At 38.6% G+C, this 21645-nt stretch overlaps 1 protein-coding gene across 1 annotated transcript in view; it reads right to left on the bottom strand.

Annotated features, from left to right (window-relative positions):
- The window catches only part of DTL (denticleless E3 ubiquitin protein ligase homolog), a 67909-nt gene that overhangs the window by 44449 nt on the left and 1815 nt on the right, over positions 1-21645 (bottom strand). Inside the window, exons 2-5 of the mRNA XM_023203810.2 lie at positions 16172-16297; positions 14527-14625; positions 11770-11831; positions 11565-11685 (exon numbers count right to left, since the gene is read on the bottom strand). Of these exons, the coding sequence (XP_023059578.1) occupies positions 11565-11685; positions 11770-11831; positions 14527-14625; positions 16172-16297 (408 nt within the window). The remainder of the gene's footprint in view (positions 1-11564; positions 11686-11769; positions 11832-14526; positions 14626-16171; positions 16298-21645) is intronic.

Genomic DNA, 21645 nt, shown 5'->3' with positions numbered 1-21645 from the left:
GAATTCTCTATTCTGTTCCATTGGTCTGTGTGTCTGTTTTTACGCCAATGCCATGCTGTTTTAGCTATATTAGCTTTATTCTTTTTGCTTAGGATTGCTTTGGCATTTGGGTTCTTTTTGGCTCCACATAAATTTTAAGGTTGTTTTCTCTACTTCTGTGAAAAATGATGTTGGTATTTTGATAGGGATTGCACTGAATCTGTAGATTGCTTTGGGCAGTATGCCCATGGGAAAATAATTTTTCCCATCCATGAGCACGAGGTCTCTTTCCATTTGTCTCCTCTTCAATTTCTTTGATTGGTGTTTTACAGTTTTCCTTGTAGAGATCTTTCACCTCTTTGGCTAAATTTATTCCTAGGTGTTTTATTTTTTTGTAGCTATTTAAATGGGATTGCCTTCCTGATTTTTCTCAGCTAATTCATTATCAATGTATAGAAATGCTATTGATTTTTGTGCATTAATTTTGTATCCTGCAACTTTTAATGAATTTATTAGATCTGAGGGGTTTTTTTTGTTTGTTTTTTTTTTTTTTTTTTTTTTATGGTAGAGTCTGGTCCTGAACTTTCCTTTGCTGGAAGACTTATTATTGCTTTGATCTTGTCACTATTGATTTGTTCAGGTTTCCTATTTCTTTCTGATTCAGTCTTGGTAGGTTGTGTCTTGTAATCTATCCATTTCCTCTAGGTTTTCTAGTTAGTGTATAGTTGTACACAATAGTTTCTGATGATCTTTTGTATTTCTGTGGTATCAGTTGTAATGTTTCCTTTTTCAGTTCTGATTTCATTTAGACCATCTTTCTTTTTTCTCTTGGTTAGTCTAGCAAGTACTTTATTGACTTTGTTTATCTTTTCCAAAAACCAACCTTTTGTTTTGCTGACCCTTTTTCTTGCTTTTTGTCTTTATTTTATTTAGTTCTGCTCTGCTATTTATTATTTCCCGCTGTTAATCTGGGGTTTGGTTTGTTCTTGCTTTTCTAGTTCCCTGAGGTACACCATTAGATTCTTTTAAAGTCTTTCTACTTTTTTGGTATAGATGCTTATTGCTATAAACTTTCCTCTTAGCACTGCTTTTATTGTATCCCATGGGTTTTGTATGCTGGGTTTCAATTTTCATTTGTTTCAAGAATTGTAAAAATTTCCTTCTTAATTTCTTCCTTGACCCAAGTCATTCATAACCATACTGCTTAATTTCCATGTATTTGTAGTTTCCAAACTTCCTTTTGTTGTTGATTTCTAGTTTTATTCCATTGTGGTCTCAGAAGATACCTAATATTATTTCAGTTTTTAAAAATGTGTGGAGACTTGTTTTGTGTCTTAACATGTGGTCTATCTTGGAGAATATTCTGTTTGCTGATGAGAAGAATGTGTGTTCTGTAGCCGTTGGATGAAATGTTCTGTAAATATCTGTTAGGTCCATTTGGTCCAATGTGCAGTTTAAATCCAATTTTCTGTCTAGATAGCTGTCTAATGCTAAGTGGGGTGTTGAAGCCCTCAACTGCTATTGCACTGGAGTCTCTCTCTCCCTTTAAATCTAATAATATTGGCTTTATATATCTGTGTGCTCCAGTGTTAGGTATATACATGTTTAGAATTGATATATCCTTTGGCTGAATTGATTTATCATCACTGAATAACCTTCATTTCTTCTTACTGCTTTTGACATAAAGTCTGTTTTTTCTGATGTAAGTATAGCTATTCTTGCTTGCTTTTGGTTTCCATTTGCATGCAATATCTTTACATTCCTTTATTTTCAGTTTATATGTGTCTTCACAGGTGAGATGCATTTCTTGTAGGCAGTATATAATTAGGTCATGTTTGTCTATTTGCCCAGTCTGTATCTTTTAAATGGAAAGTTTAACATGTTTACATTCAATATTATTGATATGTGAAGGCTTATTCCTAACTTTATTGACTGACTTCTGGTTGTTTTGTATATCCTTTGTTCCTTCCTTTCTCTGGTACTTTTTATCATTGTGGTTTCATGGTATTCTATAGATAACATTTCAGTCTTTCCTCTCTCTTGTGTGTCTGCTTACCAGTGGTTTTTGTATTTTCATAATAGTAGATATTGTTCTTCACTTCCTGGTATAAGACTCCTTTAAGTAATTTTTGTATGGCCCATCTACTGGTGATTAACTTCCTCAGTTTTTGTTTGTTTGGGAAAGACTTTATTTCTCTTTTATTTATGAAGGATAATTTTACTGGGTGTAGTATTCTTGGGTGGCAGGGTTTTTTTTTTTCTTTAAGTATGTTGAATATATCATCTCATCCTCTCCTGGACTGTAAGATTTCTGCTGTGAAATCTGCTGTTAGGTCTGATGGGGTTTCTTTTATAGGTGACTAGATGTTTTTTCTTTGTTTTTAGACTTTTCACTTTGTCTTTGACTTTTGACAGTTTGACTACAGTGTGACATGGAAAAAAAACCTTTTTGAATTATATACTTGTGGGGATCTTGGAGCCTGTTGTATGTGGATACATAAATCTCTTGCTAGACTTGGAAAGTTTTCACCTATTATTTTGTTAAATAGGCTTTCTAACTCTTTCATTTTATCTTTGTCTTCTGGGACACTGAAAATTCATATATTTGACCACTTTATAATGTCCCATATGAATGACTAAAGCTTTCATGGCATATTTATCATTTTTTCTCTATTTTTGTCTGATTAGGTTATTTTAAAAGATCTTCAATACTTCTTCAAGTTCTGAGATTCTTCTGCTTGATCTAGTGCATTGTTGAAGCTTTCGAAGGTATTTTGTATTTCATTCAATGAATTCTGTAGCTCCAGAATTTAGCTCTATTTTATAATACCTATCTCTTTGGTAGATTCCTCATTCATTCCCTTAATTATTTTTCTGTTTCTTTGTATTGTCTTTCAGAATTCTCTTGTATCTCACTGAGCTTCCTTAGTGTCAATATTCTGGATTATTTTTCCAGGATTTTGTGAATTCCTTTTTGATTGGGATTTGTTGCTGAAGAATTAATGTGCTCCTTTGGATGTGTCACATATACTTGCTTTTCGATTTCTCTGTGTTTTTATGTTGATATTTGTGCATCTGGTGTAACAGTTGCTTCTTCCAATTTTTTGAATTTGGTTTGTAGTGGAGAACGTTTTCCTGAAGATGTATGTATGGTGATGGTTGGAAAGGATACTTGGCTTTGGTTCTGGATGCATGCAGTAGCATAGTCTCTATCATTCCTTTTGACCGTAAATACAGTCAGTGGTATCTGTGGTTTCATTGGTAGATTAGAGTTTGGTTGTTAGTGCAGACTGGTTAAGTTTTGCCAGAAATTGAAATACCAGGTAGGCCAGTCTTCAGGCCCCAGTGGTGGCAGCAGTGGTCTGAGCCTGCTTGTCCTTTGGCTCCAAGGCAGCATACATTGGCACTGGTGTTAATGGATCCACACAGGTAGATTCTTGGGCCTTCAGATGGCTTACTCAGGTATTGGAAATGGCAGCAGTGGGCCAGGTAGGTGGGCAAGTTCTTGAGCCCCTGGGCAGCAGGTGTGGAGTGGTGTGGGTGATGACAGTAGCAGTGATGGAAAAATCCCCTGGAACCCAAGTGTTCCATACTAGTGCTGGCAGTGGCTGTGACAGGTTGGGCAGGCCAGTCCCCAGACCTGCAGGTTGCACGTACAGGTTGATGCCAGCTGTGGTGGTAGCAACAGATTGAGTAGGCCCAACTTCAGACTCTAGGAGGAGTGCCCAGGCACCACTGGTGATGAACTGAACTGGGCAATCCTCAGGCTTCCCAGATGGTGTGCTTGGGTAGTGGTGGGTATGAAGCTAGGCTGGGTAGAACTGCCCTCGGTTACCCTGGTGGTGCCTGCAGGTGCTGGCTATGGAAGGCAGGGGTGGGGTGATTCCCCAGGCTTCCGGTGGAATGCTCCAGTAAGGGGCAGCAGCAGCTATGCTGCAGTACTGACATGGAGAGTGGGGTTGCTTTCCCTGGGAGTATCCATAGGCAGGCAGTAAAGGGACTGGGCTTCGCTTATACCTCTGCCCTGCGGCAGCTCAGAGTGGTGGTGGTTGCAGGCAGTGGAATTTGTCCTCGGGAAGCGTGAAAATGTGCAGCTGCCCCTCCACTCAGGGGAATGAGGTTGCTGTGTGTGGCTCTTAATTCAGCCTGGGTGGCAGGGCAGGACACAGTCTGGTGGGGGCTAGGCTCTGAAAATCAAACTGTGTTATAGCTGCTTAGGACTTGGAGGTTTGTGGGACCCAGTATGATATCTCTCTGGAGCAATGTCTTCATGAAGTCTCCACGCAGCTCCCTATGTTAGTCTTAGGGTCCATGAGCATCAAGGGGGTCTCCCATGGCTATTATTATTAGGGTTCACAGTGGGTATTTGGGCTGCTGGGTGTCTCACTTCCTCTTTCCCTGCATAGGAAGCCTCTGCAGATTCCTAGCTGATCCCGGTCAAATAGGCTGCTTTTGTCTCCTTCCTTGCTTCCAGAGCTTCTTGTCACTTCCCTGTTGAATCCCAGTGTTCTCTCTTAGACGATCTATCTGAAGTGTGACTATCTACGATCTCACTCTCACTATAATATCTCACTATTTTGGTTCCACTCTATGAAAGAGGTGAGTGCCAGATGCATCTAGTCAGCCATGTTGAAACCATTCATCTAATTCAGCACTTTTTAAGTGTCAGGCACTATTCATTCCTTTTAACAGATTTGGTTGTACAGACTCTCACTCAGGTTCATTTTCCCCTCTTTTGTTGGAATTTGTTGCCTAAAATAGAAACTCTTGTTTGGGGATAAAATTTACTCCTCCCTTTAAGTTACCACTTTCCTCCTTTTTTTTTTTTTTTTTTTTTTTTTTTTTTTTGAGATAGTGTCTTGCTCTGTCACCCAAGCTGGAGTACAGTGGCATGATCTTGGCTCACTGTAACCTCAGGCTCCCATGTTCAAGCGATTCTCCTGCCTCAGTCTCCCAGGTGGCTGGGATTACAGGCACGCACCATCACACCCCGCGAATTTTTTATATTTTTGGTAGAGACAGGGTTTCACCATCTTGACCAGGCTGGTCTTGAACTCCTGACCTCAGGTGATCTGCCCACCTCAGCCTTGCAAAGTGCTGGGATTATAGGCATGAGCCACCAAGCCCAGCTCACTTTCCTCTTAAACATACAATTTTTGGAGGAGAGTCAACATCTTTAGCAAATGATTGGCCTAAGATTAAGTTACTGGGTTTTTTTTTTTTTGTGGTTTTACCTTGAGGACAGCCAAAGTTGCAGCATTAATACCAGGCAGCTAAAATGCAAATTTAAAAATCTGCCATTTTCAAGCCAGAAGAACCAGGAAAAGGAGACTGGGAGCAACAAGAACAGTCAGAGAGTGAGGGGATGGGGAAAACCTGGATACAGCTAGAGAAAGGGAACCCATGGAATTATGATTCCATGTTTAAACTCAGTCCAAGTCTCTGGCTAACCCCTGTACAATATGGGCAAGAGAAACTGAAAGCAGTTTACAACTGAGGCTTAAACTAAAGAAAATAATTGAGATAAGATCTACTGTCCTCCTGTAGGTGTGATAGTCTTCAATTTGGATCTAAACAAGTGAATTGCCTGTTAAAAAAGGAACACCAACTCTTTTCTAAGCAATATGACAGAATCTAGAATCCATCATACCATTCGCAATGTCCAGAATATAATCTTACATTACTTGACTTACAAAGAGCCAGGAAAATGAATTATTCTCAATGGAAGCCAATCCCAAGATAATCCAGATGTTGATTTATCAGATAAGGTTGTAAAGGATATATAACCATGTTAAATGAGTTAAAGAAACGTACACTTGGCCTGGGCAACATGGCAAAACCCCATCTCTACAAAAAATACAAAAATTAGTCGGGTGTGGTGGTATGCACCTATAGCCTCAGCTACTTGGGGGGCTGAGGTGGGAGGATCACGTGAGCCTAGGAGGCAGAGGTTGCAGTGAGCAGATTTCACCACTGTACTCCAAACTGGGTGACAGAGTGAGACCCTGTCTCAAACAACAACAACAATAATAAAAAAAAAAAAAAAAAAAGGAAGAAAAAAATATATACACTTGCAATCAATAAAAAGATGATAAATCTCAGCAGGAAACAAACAAATGAAGGTCAGGCACCGTGGCTCATGCCTGTAAACCCAGCATTTTGGAAGGCTGGGTTGGCAGATCCCTTGGGCCCAGAAGTTCAAGACCAACCATGGGTGAAACTCTATCTCTACAAAATATACAAAAAGAAATTAGCCAGGCATGGTGGCATGCACCTATGATCATGCTACTGCCCTCTAACCTGGGCAACAGAGCAAGACCCTGTCTTTAAAAAAAAAAAATAAGAAAATTTTAGAACTGAAAACCAGTATCTGAAATGAAAAAATTCACTGGACAGGCCTAAGAACAGACTGGAGAAAATTGAGAAAGTGAACTTTAGGACAAATTAATGGAAATCATTCAATTTGAAGAAGAGAGAGAAAAACAGAACTGAACATTATGTTAAATTAAAGAAGCCCGTCACAGAAGATCACTCACATATTGTATCATTCCATTTATATGGATGTGTATAATGGGCAAATCTATAGAGACTGAAATTACTATAGTGGTTGTATAGGGTTGGAAGGAATGAGTGAAAGTACTGCTAATGTGTTCAAGTTTCTTTTTGGGTTGATGAAAAGATTCTACATTTAGATTGTGGTGATAGCTGCACAACTCAGTGAATAAAATAAAAACCACTAAAATGTGCACTTTAAATGGATGGATGTTACGGCTTTTTCAGTTTATCTTAAATTTAGGATAACTGAAAAAAAAGAAAACCTCAAGGATGCATGGGATAATTTAGAAAAGTCAAATATATGAGTAATTGAAAATATATATATACATATGAGTAATTAAGGTACCAGAAGAAGCAGGGAGGAGAAAGAATATGAATAAACTAGGCAGAAAAAAATATTTCTTTTTTTTTTTTTTTTTTGAGGCAGTCTCGCTCTGTTGCCCAGGCTGGAGTGTGGAGTGCACACTCACGATCTCAGCTAACTGCAACCTCCACCTCCCAGGTTCAAGCGATTCTTCTGCCTCAACCTCCTGAGTAGCTGGAGTTACAGGTGCCCACCACAACACCCGACTAATTTTTGTACTTTTAGTAAAGACGAGGTTTCATTGTGTTGGCCTGGCTGGTCTTGAACTCCTGACCTCAGGTGATCTGCCTGCCTCAGCCTCTCAAAGTGCTTGGATTACAGGCCTGAGCCACCATGCCTAGCCCAGAAAAAAATATTTCAAGAAATGATAGAAAAATTCCCTATTCAGTAAAAAGGAATTTACAAATACAAAAGGCTCAGCAAGCTTCAAATAGGAAAACTGTGAAGTGAACCATGACTAGACATACCACAGTCAAACTGCTAGAAACCAAAGACAGAAAATCCTGAAATTAGTTAGGAAAAACAGCATATTATATACAGGGAAATGATTTTAACAACCACAGAGTTTTCAATGAAAGCAGAGATGATAGTGGAACATCTTCAGGCAATGAAAGGAAAAAAAGCTGTTGACCCAGAATTTCATATCCAACAAAAATGTCCTTCACGAATGACAACGAAATAAGGACATTTTCAGATAAAGAAAAACAAAGGTAAATTATTACCATCAGACTCGCACTATAAGAAATGTTAAATGAAGTTATTCAAGGAAATACCAGAGGAGAGGAAAAAGATGGCATTGCCAGGGAGAAATAATCAGTTTAGGAAGGAAATTGTGGGTTCAGTTTTTGCTATGTTGAATCTGAAGTACTTGCAGAAAGGTCAAGGCTAGGATTATAGATCTGGGTCAACACAAGCAGAATGAAAAACAAAACAAAACTGGTACAGATGAAACTGTCCAAGAAGGTATAGGTTGAAAGCAAAAAAAGGCTAAACACCAAATCCTGGGCCTTGCTAACACTTCAAGCTAGGTAAAAGCAACTATGAAAGAATAAAGAGAAAGCAGAAGGAGTACCAGAGGGAGTGGGATATCACAGATTCTAAGCAAATACTTTTACTGGAATTTTATAAACACTAAAAGTGTAACATATTATAAACACTAAAAGTATAGCATATTATACAAGCAGAAGAAAAGACCTGGAAAGTTTCACGCTTTCTGATAATTAGATAATAACCTTAGCAAGAGTGACTTCAGGAAGAGGGCTAGATGTAGAAAATAGATTAAACCAAATTAAAGGAGATGGAAAATATGTAACAGTAACTAAAAGAGAACACAGGGTTAAGATATTTGGGAAAATAGATCACAGGCATTCTTGAGTCTTTCCTAAGGAGAAGCAGCCAATAGAGAGGGAGAACTTGAAGATGGAGAGTAGTGGGGATACATGTGATGGGGGAAGGTCTTGGGAAGAATCAAGAATGTTTCTCAATTTTAGCTACACATTGGAATCCCTTGAGGAACTTTAAAAAAATAAATGCCTAGCCCACTTCCAAGAGATTCTCATTTAATTAAAACTTGAGAATGATGAGAAAGAAGGTTCAAATATAGGTAAGTTTGTAGGAGAGGAAATAGAAATAAATTTATAATCAATTTTAATTTTCCACTAAGTTCTAATACTTGCCCTTTTGCCACACAAAGCAATTATCTGAGTCCATTTTCTTTGCTTTTAGTTGGTAGATACTTAGGGAAGGCAAATTCCATTAGTATGACTATGCCCAGTTAGGATTATTTGTATCCTACCCAGATAGGGTGGGAAGAACTGGACCAATGATCTTTTCTACCATGCTACCTACAAAAACCCCCACAAAACACTAAGTATTTATATAATTCCCTGATAGATTATAGACAGATCAATTGATTTAATTTATTTTGAGACTGGGTCTCACTCTATTGCCCAGGCTATAGTACAATGGCACAATCATAGCTCACTACAGCCACAAACTCCTGGGCTCAAGCGATCCTCCCACCTCAGCCTCCCAAGTAGCTCAGACTACAGGTGCATACCACTGTACCAAGCTAATTTTTTATTTTCTTAGATATAGGGTCTCACTATGTTATCCAGGTTGGTCTTGAACTCCTGCCTCAAGCCATCCTTCTCAGCCTCCCAAGTTGCTGGGATTATAGGAATGCGCCACCATAATGAGCTCAGATTAAAAACAAAAAGCATTCATATTTCACCTCACTTTTATGTCTACAATAATTTTGTGACCTAAATAGAATAGGTATTTATCTCACAAAATTAGAAAATGAAGGCCCAAGGAGGTAAAAATCACTTTGCCCAAGAGTCCAGAATAAAACAAAGGGCTTCCATGTTTAGGTGCAAAGGTTTGTCCTGTAAGAGGGCTTATGTCTGATGGAGTGAATAGAGCTATTATCTGTTCTGTTTTACCAAAACAAACCACAGGGCTTGGGAGTAGTATCCGATCAGATTAATTTATACTAGAGCACCTATGGACTACTGAAAGCCATGAAAAAAGCCACCTGCCCCAATCTCTAACTCAGTGCCTTTTCTTCTACAGCTCATTGTCATAAGCTGGTTCACATGCAGAGGTGTAAAAATTAAGCAAAAGGACCGAAAAATATGATGCTTTCCATTATTCTGTAGTTACGTAAATTTTCATTATCTTAACACTATTTTTACAAACTCAGAGTGAACTCTGACACAGGAGTGTAGAAAACTAGAACACAAGCATACCTAACTACTTAAATATGTTAATAAAGTTATGCAGAAATAAGAAAAATCATGCCATAGTTCCCCTTAAAGGTTCCAGTTTCAACTGCAACCACAGTAGATTAAAACTGACTTTCTTAAAAGTCCAAGCCAGGCTGGGCATGATGGCTCATGCCTGTAATCTCAGCATTTTGGGAAGCCAAGACGGACAGATCACTTGAGGTTAGGAGTTCGAGACCAACCTGGCCAACATGACAAAACCCTGTCTCTACTAAAAATACAAAAATTAGCTGGGCGTGGTGGCGCACACCTGTAATCCCAGTTATTTGGGAGGCTGAAGCATGAGAATTGCTTGAACCTGGGAGGAGGAGGTTGCAGTGAGCCGAGATCATGCCACTGCATTCCAGCCTGGGCAACAGAGGGAGACTTTGTCTCAAAAAACAAACAACCAGTCCAAACCAGCTTAACCTCCTAAATGGCTCAGGTGAATAAATGAAAACACTTGGTTTTTAAAATAGAGTATTTTTTTTAAGTGATAAAGGAGATTGTAATGTCTGTCACTATTATTCAGAGATTAAAGTCAGATTACTTCAGAGACTCCTTTGAAATAAATGTTTGTTGGTCCATTAAAAAAAATTTATTTACTGAGAAGCAAATGGAAGAAGAAAACAAAACAAAAAACAGCAAGGAAGAGCTTATTCAGGCACCACTGATACATTTTTCCCTAGCTGCTACAGTATCGTGTTATGTCACTCTTAAATCTTCTTTGTCCAATTATAACAATAAAATAAACACAGGAAAATCAATTTTAAGTAATAGTTCAAAACATAATAGAAAATTGGACCATTTGGCCGGGTGCGGTGGCTCACGCCTGTAATCGCAGCACTTCAGGAGGCTGAGGCAGGTGGATCATGAGGTCAGGAGTTTAAGACCAGCCTCGCCAAGATGGTGAAACCCCGGCTCTACTAAAAAACAAAAATTAGCTGGCTGTGGTGGCGGGCTCCTGTAATCCCAGGTACTTGGGAGCCTGAGGCAGATGACTGCTTGAACCCGGGGGGTGGAGGCTGGCTTGAACCCGAGGGGTGGAGGCTGCAGTGAGCCGAGATCGAGCCTCTGCACTCCAGCCTGGGTGAAAGAGCAAGACTCTATCTCAAAAAACAAACAAACAAACAAAGAACAAAAAACAGGCCATTTAAACCAAATATATGATAAATTTTTAGGTAGAAAATCATGTTCAGTTTATCAGCCTTATAGCTCATTTAGATTTTACAAGTAGAGTTAAAGTAACTCTGTTTTACAGAGTTAATGAGTGCCCAGTACAAGATTTTAACTTCAATGATCAAAGTTAAACAATGGTATTGTAGCTATTTATAAATCTTCACCTTATGTGCAAGATTATAGAAAAATTTACCAAAGACTTGACTTTCAGAGACAAGCTAGAGCTAATGTCCAGAAGAGTGGGCCTAAAACCAGTTTAATTTTATTAAGGTTTTCAGTCATATTAGAATTTTAATCACCTGGCAGGGTGCAGTGGTTCACGCCTGTAAGCCTAGCACTCTGGCAAGCTGAGGCAGGTGGATTGCCTGAGCTCAGGAGTTCTAGACCAGCCTGGCCAACATGGTAAAACCCCATTTCTACTAAAAATACAAAAAAAATTAGCTGGGCTTGGTGCTGCACGCCTGTAGTCCCAGTTACTCCAGAGGCTGATGCAGGAGAATCACTTGAACCTGGGAGGCAGTGGAGGTAGCAGTGAGCCGAGATGGTGCCACTGCGCTCCAGCCTGGGCAACAGAATGAAACTGTCTCCAAAAAAAGAATCTTAATCATCTATGTAGGTAAAGCAGTAACTTTGATAGGGAAAAGGGTAGAAACAATCACAGGTTCTTATCTCCCCACTGTAAAGAAGGTTAAGGAGATGAAAGAGGATAAGCACAAACCTACCTTTCTCAAACTTAGAAAAGGCAACTGACTTGAGGCTGCACTGATGACCTTTGCACGTTCCAATCAGCTCACCAGCTTTCACATCCCAAAATTTGGCTGTTTGATCACCTGCTGCTGTAACCTTTCAAAAATAAGGTAAGCACAATTTAACAAAGCAATCCCTTATCAGTATTTACCCAGATCCTAATGAAATAAAGTCACTTACAAGTTTAAGTTCACCAGGAACCCAGGCCAGGTCAAAGACGGCATTCCAGTGAGCCATCCATTCTAAACAAAGAAAATGGTAAATGTGAAATGTCTAAATTGTATTCTGTGGTAACAATATTAATAGAAGTTTAAATGCCTGGAAAGCTGTAGTAGTAAAAAGATCAGTAGTCGATCATTAAGAGAAATACAAATCAAAACCACAGTGAGATATCCTCTCACACCAGTCAGAATGGCAATTATTTAAAAAGTCAGGAAACAACAGATGCTGGCAAGGCTGCGGAGAGACAGGAATAGTTTTACACTGTTGGTGGGAATATAAATTAATTCAACCATTGTGGAAAACAGTGTGGCGCTTCCTCAAAGACCTAGAACCAGAAATACCATTTGACCCAGCAAACCCATTACTGGGTATATACCCAAAAGAATATAAATCATTTTATTGTAAAGATACATGCATGCATATGTTCACTGCAGCACTATTCACAATAGCAAAGACATGGAATCAACCCAAATGCCCATCAATGATAGACTAGATAAAGAAAATTTGGTACATATACACCATGGAATGCAGTGCAGCCATAAAAAGGAATGATATCACGTCCTTTGCAGGGACATGGATGGAGCTGGAAGTCATTATCCTCAGCAAAATAATGCATGAACAGAAAACCAAACACTGTATGTTCTCACTCATAAGTGGGAGCTGAACAACGAGCACACATGGACACAGGGAGGGGAACAACACACACTGGGGATTGTTGAGGGGGAGCACGGAGAGGGAGAACATCAGGAAAAACAGCTAATGCAGCTGGGCGCGGTGGCTCACGACTGTAATCCTAGCACTTCGGGAGTCTGAGGCGGGCAGATCACAAGGTCAGGAGATCGAGACCATCCTGGCTAGCTCGGTGAAACCCCGTCGCTAATAAAAATACAAAAAATTAGCCGGGCGTGGTGGCGGGCACCTGTAGTCCCAGCTACTCAGGAGGCTGAGGCAGGAGAATGGCATGAACCTGAGAGGCGGAGCTTGCAGTGAGCCGAGATTGCACCACTGCACTCCAGCCTGGGTGACAGAGCAAGACCCTGTGTCAAAAAAAAAAAAAAGCTAATGCATGCTGGGCTTAATACCTAGGTGATGGGTTGATATGTGCAGCAAACCACCACGGCACACATTTACCTACGTAACAAACCTGCATGTCCTGCACATGTACCCTGGAACTTAAAATAAGAAAAACAAAGATGCACACATAAAAAATCAGTAGTCAGCACCCTTTGGCATGAGCAAAGATAATTTGTGGACTCACAGAAATTATACATTCCCTTAATTACCACATGAGAACTACCATCTGCTGTCAAATTCCTTTCCATGAGTTCACTAGTAATATATTCTCTAAAATGGAATCTTTCTGAAACATATTCCAGTTCAAAAATCTTCATGATACTGGCTGGGCACAGTGGCTCACACCTGTAATCCCAGCACTTTGGGAGGCCGAGGCAGGCAGATCACTTGAGGCCAGGAGTTAACCAGCCTGGCTAATGTGGTAAAACCCCATCTCTACCAAAAACAAACAACCAAAAAAAATAAATAAATAAAAAAAATAAAAAGAATTTCATGATGCTCTCTGAATGGAATGTAAAATACTTTAGTTTGACATTCAACATTTTGCATTCTTTAGTCTTTATCTTGGTTGCAAGCCTCATCTGTCACTGTTCTCGATATCTTATTCCAACCAAATTGGTCACTTCCTATTTTATTATATCCTATGCTTTTCCATCTTTAGACCTTTGCTAATGCTTTTCCCTTCACCTGGAGTACCCCCTTCCATTTCCACTGGTCTAAATACCATAGTCCAACCCAAATGCCCCATTCTTCATAAATTTTCCTAGCCTTCTTTACTACATGAGAGCTTTCTCTTTGACACCAGTGTGTTTTCTTTCTACTTCTGTATCATTTACAGCCTTTGTTTTATTTTAGTTATTTCAACACTTGACTTATGGGTTCCAAATTATCAGCTTCTTAAGGTTAGAAGAACTTTGCTTTATACCTGAAAAATGCTTGATCAATATAAATGTTTTAAAGCAACACTTCTCTAACCACATTAAGTGTTAAAGATTCAACTTTTTGAAGGAATTGTTTTTAATCCTAAAACGTATTTTTCTTAACTTTGAGTAAAGGCATTGTCATAGTTAACAGGTGACAGGTAGTCCACCATTCACATCTAACCTTGTCCCTAAAAAGACTTAATCAGAAGTTAACATAATCGGGAATGTGTTATATATACTTCAGATGTTTGTCCCTTCCCAAATCTCATGTTACAATTTAATCCTGAAAGTTGGAGGTGGGACCTAATGGAAGGCATTTGGGTCATGGGGGTGTATGCCTCATGAACAGATTAATGCCCTCCCTAAGAGGTGAACAGATGAGTGACTTCTCACTCTATTAGTTTCCTGGAGAGCTGATTGTTAAAAAAAGAGCTTGGTACTACCCCTTTCTCTTGCCATGTAACCTCTGTATGCATGGGGTCCTCTTTGCTTTCTGCCATGAGTTGGGGCAGACTGAGGTCCTCACCAGATGTCTTATCTTCTAGCCAGTAGAATCATGCACCAAATAAACCTTTTTTCTTTATAAACTACCCAGTCTCAGTTATTCCTTTGTAGCAACACAAGACAGACTAAAACAGAATGTGTTCAAATAATAATATACTTGAGGATCTGTAAAGTTTTTTAAATGTTAAAACAAAAATTGTAGAACTAGACTTACCTTTGAAGCACTTCTTTCTGAAAGTTTGTGATTCTGTGTTATACAATCGAACAAAGCCTTCTTCATTGGCAACTGCTAGTACATGTTCCATATTGGGAGCTAAAGCAGAAATAAAGAATAAAATATATGAAGAGTAACACAAAAAAAAATTTTTTTTTTTTAGATGGAGTCTGGCTCTGTCGCCCAGGCTGGACTGCAATGGCACGATTTGGCTCACTGCAACTTCCACCTCCTGGGTGCAAGTGATTCTCCTGCCTCAGCCTCCCAAGTAGCTGGGATTACAGGCATGCACCACCACACCCAGCTAATATTGTATTTTTACCAGAGATGGGGTTTCACCATGTTGGTCAGGCTGGTCTTGAATACCTAACCTCAAGCGATCTACCTGCCTCAGCCTCCCAAAGTGCTGGGATTACAAGCATAAGCCACTGCGCCCAGCCACAAAACTTTTTAGGCTTATTCAAAACCACCAAAATTTTCTTCAGATAGTCTCTTATTTAGAGAAGGGCTAAATCGAGAGTTGTACTTAAACAAAAAAGGAGTGGTACTGGCCAATGGCAAACAAAGGCATACAATGATGTAGGCCGCCAGCAGGCTGAGTCTATTAGTTTTGTTTTTTTTTAATCATATTTTTATTTACTTATTTTTAACACAATCATGACTACGTAATAGTCCATTAGTTTTTATTTGTTTTTGAGACGCAGTCTCCCTCTGTCACCTAGGCTGGAATGCAGTGGCGTGATCTTGGCTCACTGCAACCTCCGCCTCCCAGGTTCAAGCGATTCTCTTGCCTCAGCCTCCCCAGTAGCTGGGACTACAGGCGTGCATCACCACACTTGGCTAATTTCTGTAAGGAGTCTATTAGTTTTAAATTTCCTTTTCACAACTTTTTCTTTCCTCTCAAACTATTATGGGTGGAGACAAGTACTTCTATTTCTTTCTTTTTTCTTTTTTTGGAGATGAAGTCTCACTCTGTCACCCAGGCTGGAGTGCAATGGCACAATCTTGGCTCACAGCAACCTCTGCCTCAGGTTCAAGTGATTTTCTTGTCTCAGCCTCCCAGGTAGCTGGGATTACAGGCATGCGCCGCTACGCCCAGCTAATTTTTTGCAATTTTAGTAGAGATGGCGTTTTACCATGTTGGCCAGGCTGGCCTCAAACTCCTGACCTCAAGTGATCTACCTGCCTTGGCCTCCCAAAGTTCTGGGATTACAAGCGTGAGCCACTGCACCCAAACCCGCCTTGGCCTCCTAAAGTGCTGGGATTTCAGGTGTGAGCCACTGAGCTTGGCCGAAGTACTTCTATTTCTGTTCATATATTCCCCAGTGAGTCACAGAAAGATACATTCAACCAGATCAAAGGGTATGTATCTACTGGGTAAAAGTTTTCATTGTAGCTGAACCTTTGCAACCATTTCCTTATATTGTTTTTTTAAAAATGGTGCTATAACAATCCTATGCTTTAGAAGAAATATAGTTACGCTAATGATACAGAGATTAAGAAAAGTCTATTTTATAAATCAGAAGACAACAGTTTTTACAAAAACTCTAACATCCACCTAGTTTACTTTTTGAAGTATATTTGCCCTGTAAATGTGAAATAGATCATTTCTGTCCAAGCCTTGCCTAGAGAGTAATTCTCTTACCAGAAGAGAAGGTACATCCAAAAGGAGGAACTGGGACTCCTGTTTCTCCATAAGAAGTGTGTTCATCATTACCACTGCATTGATAACCAGTCAGAAGGCATTGTAGAGGGTATTGTGAAGACCATCCTAAAACAAGACAATTCCTTATAGAATTCCAATAGAGCATCACATTTCAGCATTTTTAACAAATCCAGAGGTAAATATTTGTTCTTAAGAAACTTTAGATATTAACATAGATCCACTTACTATTAATATCTATGGAAGACACCGTTTCTGGTATTTCCTTAAAAGAGTCCTAAGGAAAAAATGAAAGAGCACTTCCAACTCCTGGGGAGGTACAGCCTTGGGCTTACTATCTAAAATGAAGACTCTCACTAGCACATTGAGATTAGAAGAAATAAGAGGCCTTTGCATATTAAGAAAGATCTTCCCCCTTCTCCTACCAAAGAGACAACCACAAAAGCATTCCATTAAAACTGTTATCCCTTTCTATTAAATTCTTATGCGGGAACATCATACAAAATCCAGTGGTCAAAGAGCCAAAGAAAATAATATATGTCAATGCAACTACTATAGACAGTAACATATTCACCAAATTTACTTTCTTTTTCCTTTAGTGCTGAAATTGTAGGAATCTAAAATGTTAATAGCAACACTTACAGTATCTTAAATTATATTAGAGTAATTGTAAAGTGAAGCGTTATGTACCTTCCCCTAGAAAACATTTAGTTAGCCCTGGCTAGTGGTGGTGGGTGAGGCAGTCTTTACAGGAGGTCTTGAAAGACTGGTAAATTTTCACTGAATTTAGAACAGAGAACAGGAAACTCAGGGTGGAAGAAAAGTTTATTCTGCTTGGGTCAGAGATCTAACGTGCACTATGGTCCCACATAGTAAGACATCTTCAGAGATTTGTTTTTATCATACTGATTTGTGGTCAAGACATTTTAAATATATAAAAGAAACATTCATTCAACAAGTAATTACTGAAAACCAAATGTTCAATAAGCATTGGAGGAAACACTGAGTTTACAATCTATTGAAAGCATCTTAAATAATTAACAAACATTTTAGGGTACTCTGAATTCTCACTTTTCATCAAAAGTACTATGTGGAGAATACATCCTAGCTTGACATAACCTCAGACAAATCTACACTTGGATGTTCACAGACATAACCTGAAGGAATCAATAGAAGGGCACCAAAAAATTTAATCCAAATTTAATAATTAGTTCTGGGGCCATCATGTCACAATTTCAACATCAGATATCATTGTAAAGGAGCTGTTAAAGACCACTAAAAGAATGCAATAGGCTGGGCCCATTGGCTCATGCCTGTAATCCCAGCACTCTGGGAGGCCGAGGTGGGAGGATCACGAGGTCAGGAGATCAAGACCATCCTGGCTAACCTGTGAAAGCCCGTCTTTACTAAAAATAAAAACAGAAACAAAACAAACAAAATTAGCCAGGCATGGTGGCAGGCTCCTGTAGTCCCAGTTACTCAGGAGGCTGAGGCAGGAGAATGGCGTGAACCCGGGAGGCAGAGCTTGCACTGCGCCACTGCACTCCAGTGTGGGCGACAGAGCAACACTCCGTCTCCAAAAAAAGAATGCAATAGTTATGTTGAGTTCACAAGTATTAACGTACAGAATAAGTGTATAAAAACAAAAGCCTCTGTTCAAAGGTTATGTAAATATACATGTTTTGGAATTTAAAAAAAATCAACTGCAAAATGCAAACTCAAAAGGGACTTTTGAACAACTTGGTTGAAATGAAGATGATACAATCCAAAAAACCTGCAATTTTTTACAATTAAACAATGACTTTAACTCTGCGTCACTGCCTACAATTAACATCCAAACACCAATGAATGGTGAGTGATTGGTCCTTGCCTACTCCTCTACTTCTGCAATCCCTGCAATACACACTTCACTGATGAACCACCCTAAGCTACTTTTGGATCCTTATTGTGTTACGAACATGAAGCTGTAAAGCTTTCCTCCACAACACATTTGGGAAAAGCTATTATTTCCTCATTGTACAACTTAAGCCCCTGGAGTTACATGCACATATTCCAAGTAGTATACAAGAACCTGAGAGTTTTCAGAGACTAAATTTCCAGATACAGTAGTCACCCCTCATCTGTGGTTTCGCTTTTCGTAGTTTCAGTTGCCTATGGTCAACGATAGTCTGAAACTATTACATTGAAAATTCCGGAAATAAACAATTCATAAGTTTTAAATTGTGTGCCATTTTGAGTAGCAAGAAAATTTCACACTGTCCTACCCTGACCTGTCCAGGGATATGAATCATCCGTGTCCAGAGTATCCGTGCCATATACGTTACCTGCTCTTTAGTCACTTAGCTGCTTTGTCTGTCACATAGTTGGAAAGTCAGTAGTAGCCTAATGTTAAATCACAGTGCCTGCCTACGTCATTCATCTCACATCATCTCATCATGTTGTAGGTATTATATCATCTCACATCATCACGAGAAGGGCAAGTACAATAAAATGAGATATTCCGAGAGGCCACCTTCACATAACTTTTATTATAGAATATCGTTATAATTGTTGTTATTATTAGTTATTGTTAATCTCTTACTGTGCCTAATTAAACTTAATCATAGGTAAGTGTCTGTATAGTAAAAAACACAGCATACAAAGAGTTGGGTCTTGGAACATATCCTTCAAGGATAAGGAGGTACTATTGTACTCAACTATGATATACAGTCACATGTCATGTAATGGCATTTTGGCCAAAGACAAACCGCATACACAATGGTAGTCTTACAAGATTATAATGAAGCCTAAAAATTCCTATTGTGTCTTAGTTTTTAACAAAAGGTGCGAAAAGTTAAGAAGAAAAAAGAAAAAAATTTAAAATAAACTTATAGAATAAGAATATGAAGAAATAAAATATTTTGCACAATTATACAATGTGTCTGTGCTTTATGCTGTTACCACAAGGGTCAAGAAGTTAAAAAATTTAAGATGTTTGTAAGTTTAAAAGTTACAGTAAGCCTAAGGTTAATTTATTATTGAAGAAAGTATTTTTTAATCAATTTAATGCAGCCTAAGTATAGAGTGTTTATAAGGTCTACAGTAGTATAATGTCCCAGGTCTTCACGCTGACTGACCACTCACTCATCGATTCACTCACAATAACCCAGAGTCCTGCAAGCTCCCATTCATAGTAAGCACTCTCCACAGGTGTACCATTTTTTCTTTTATATCCTATTTTTACTGCATCTTTTCTATGTTTAGATACACAAACACTTACCATTGTGTTATAGTTGCCTACAGTATTCAACACAGTAATATGCTGTACAGGTTTATAGCCTAGGAAAAATACATAGCTTAGGTGTGTAGTAGGTTACACTATCTAAGTATACTCTGTGATGTTTGCACAACGATAAAATCACCTAATGATGCATTTCTCAAAATGTTATCTCCACTTATAAGCAACTGGATACCATATATGCATTTCTAAAACTCACCTGTCTGAAAAACCTGATGTCTCTGAGAAGGTTGAGGTATCACTTTTTTCCTTTCCCTTCATCACTTCCTTTCTTCCACTTTATAAAAGAAAGGCATTCCCGTGCCCCAATCTTAAACCTTGCATTGATCCAAAGAATAAAAACTTTTGGGTATCAAATATTTTTAAATAAAAACAAATAAACTTGTGGAACCTTAACTAACAGATAAATAATTCCTTCAATAAAGGAATCATAAACACCCAAATTCATCTCTTTAAAAGATGTACTTCCAACAAAATTTTACTTTTGGTTAATAATTACCAAAATTGGTAATCTATATTGTATTAAACAATCATATAGTACTAATAATTGAATTGAAAATTCAATCCATAAAGAAGTTTTAACACTCAGAGGCTTATGATAGAAAACAGCAATTTAAATACATCTTTTGACACAGAGGGGTATGACAGAGTGATCAGTAAAAGAGCTTTTCAAGCATAAAATTAAATTACTGTGGGAGAAATGAAATGGAAATAAATTCAAGAGGAAAAAGCAGCTATATGGAATTTCTAGCAGTTAAAGAGTTTGTTTGTATGTTTCTAAAAAATGGATGATGTGATTACCAAATCACTACAGTATTTCCATTATATTAGATACACTTAAAAGAGTGATATAGCATTTTTATTTTAAAACGTCAATATTCCCAATATGGTCAGAAATTATATTCTTTGCATTTGTTTAAATTTATGATAAAAACTTTTAGATATCAATCTGAAAATACACGGAAGAGTAATCAGATTTCTATTTTAGAAGGATCATTAGCAGCAATGTGGAGAATAAAGTGAAGACAGACAAACTAGGAGGCCATTTGGGAGACTTCTTATAATCCAGACAAGAAGGCATTAGGGCCCAACCTAGGGAAATGGAATGGTAAAAACAGAACACATCCAGGATACAGTAAAGATGCATAATCACAGAGATTTTAACGAAATGTTTTGAATGTGTAACTATGAGGAAGATGAGGAAGTCTTTAATTGACTCAGGTTTCTGGCTGGGAAAACTGGTTTAAATAATGAGGACACTCCCTAAAATTGGTAATATAGCAGGTTTGGGGGAGAAGTTGAGTTCAGTTTTGGGTATTTGAGTTTGAGATGCTTGTGGGATTGACTGTCTGGGTGATAATCAACCCACACAGCTTTTACAGAAATGAATCTCAGGTACATGAAGTCTTCCAATAACATCATTTTGTACAATGTCATTTCCTCATACTGTTCATGAGAAAAAAATCAATTCCTGTTTGAGGCCACTGGCTGGGTGGACTTTGTACATGTTCTCCCCATGTTCACAGAGGTTTTCTCCAGGTACTCGTTTCCTCCCACATGCCAAAGATGGGTATGTTAGATTCACTGGCATGTCTACATGGTCCCAATAGACAATGGGTGTGTGTGAGTGCTTCCTGTGATGAAATAGCGTCCAGTCTAGAGCTGGTTTCCACCTTGTACCATGAGCTGCCAGGATAGGCTCTGGGCACCCACAGTCCTGAGCTGGAATAAGTGTGTCAGAAAATGAATGAATACAAATAATTATAAAATAAAAATGATAAACTTTACAATAATCATACAAATGAATGACAATAAACGATTTGGTATGAAAGGGCTCAGTGAGCTGCCATATTTGTGATTGTTTTTGAACTGGGTGGTGGTAGGAGGTGCCTCTCCAATTTTCAGTTTGCAAACATGTATTCCTTGATTTAGCCCACCACTACTATAACCGAGGTCACTCACTGATACGCCAAACTTGGGCAAATAATTATCTCACTTGTTTTTATTAATCTTTCTCAAATGTATGTATAGCACATAATTATTTCAACATTTAATATTAAAAGTGCTTTGGGTCTTTATTTAGAAGTTCGGTGGTGTTTGTATGACCAAAATATGCCACTGGAACTTAATTCTTGTTTATATCAAGTAGCCTATGGTAGAGTTGGTTTAGTTATACATT

Source organism: Piliocolobus tephrosceles, chromosome 1 (genome assembly GCF_002776525.5).
Source record: "Piliocolobus tephrosceles isolate RC106 chromosome 1, ASM277652v3, whole genome shotgun sequence".
Taxonomy (NCBI): domain Eukaryota; kingdom Metazoa; phylum Chordata; class Mammalia; order Primates; family Cercopithecidae; genus Piliocolobus; species Piliocolobus tephrosceles.
The sequence above is the reverse complement of the archived record's forward strand: the minus strand, read 5'-3'. Positions and strand labels throughout refer to the sequence as shown.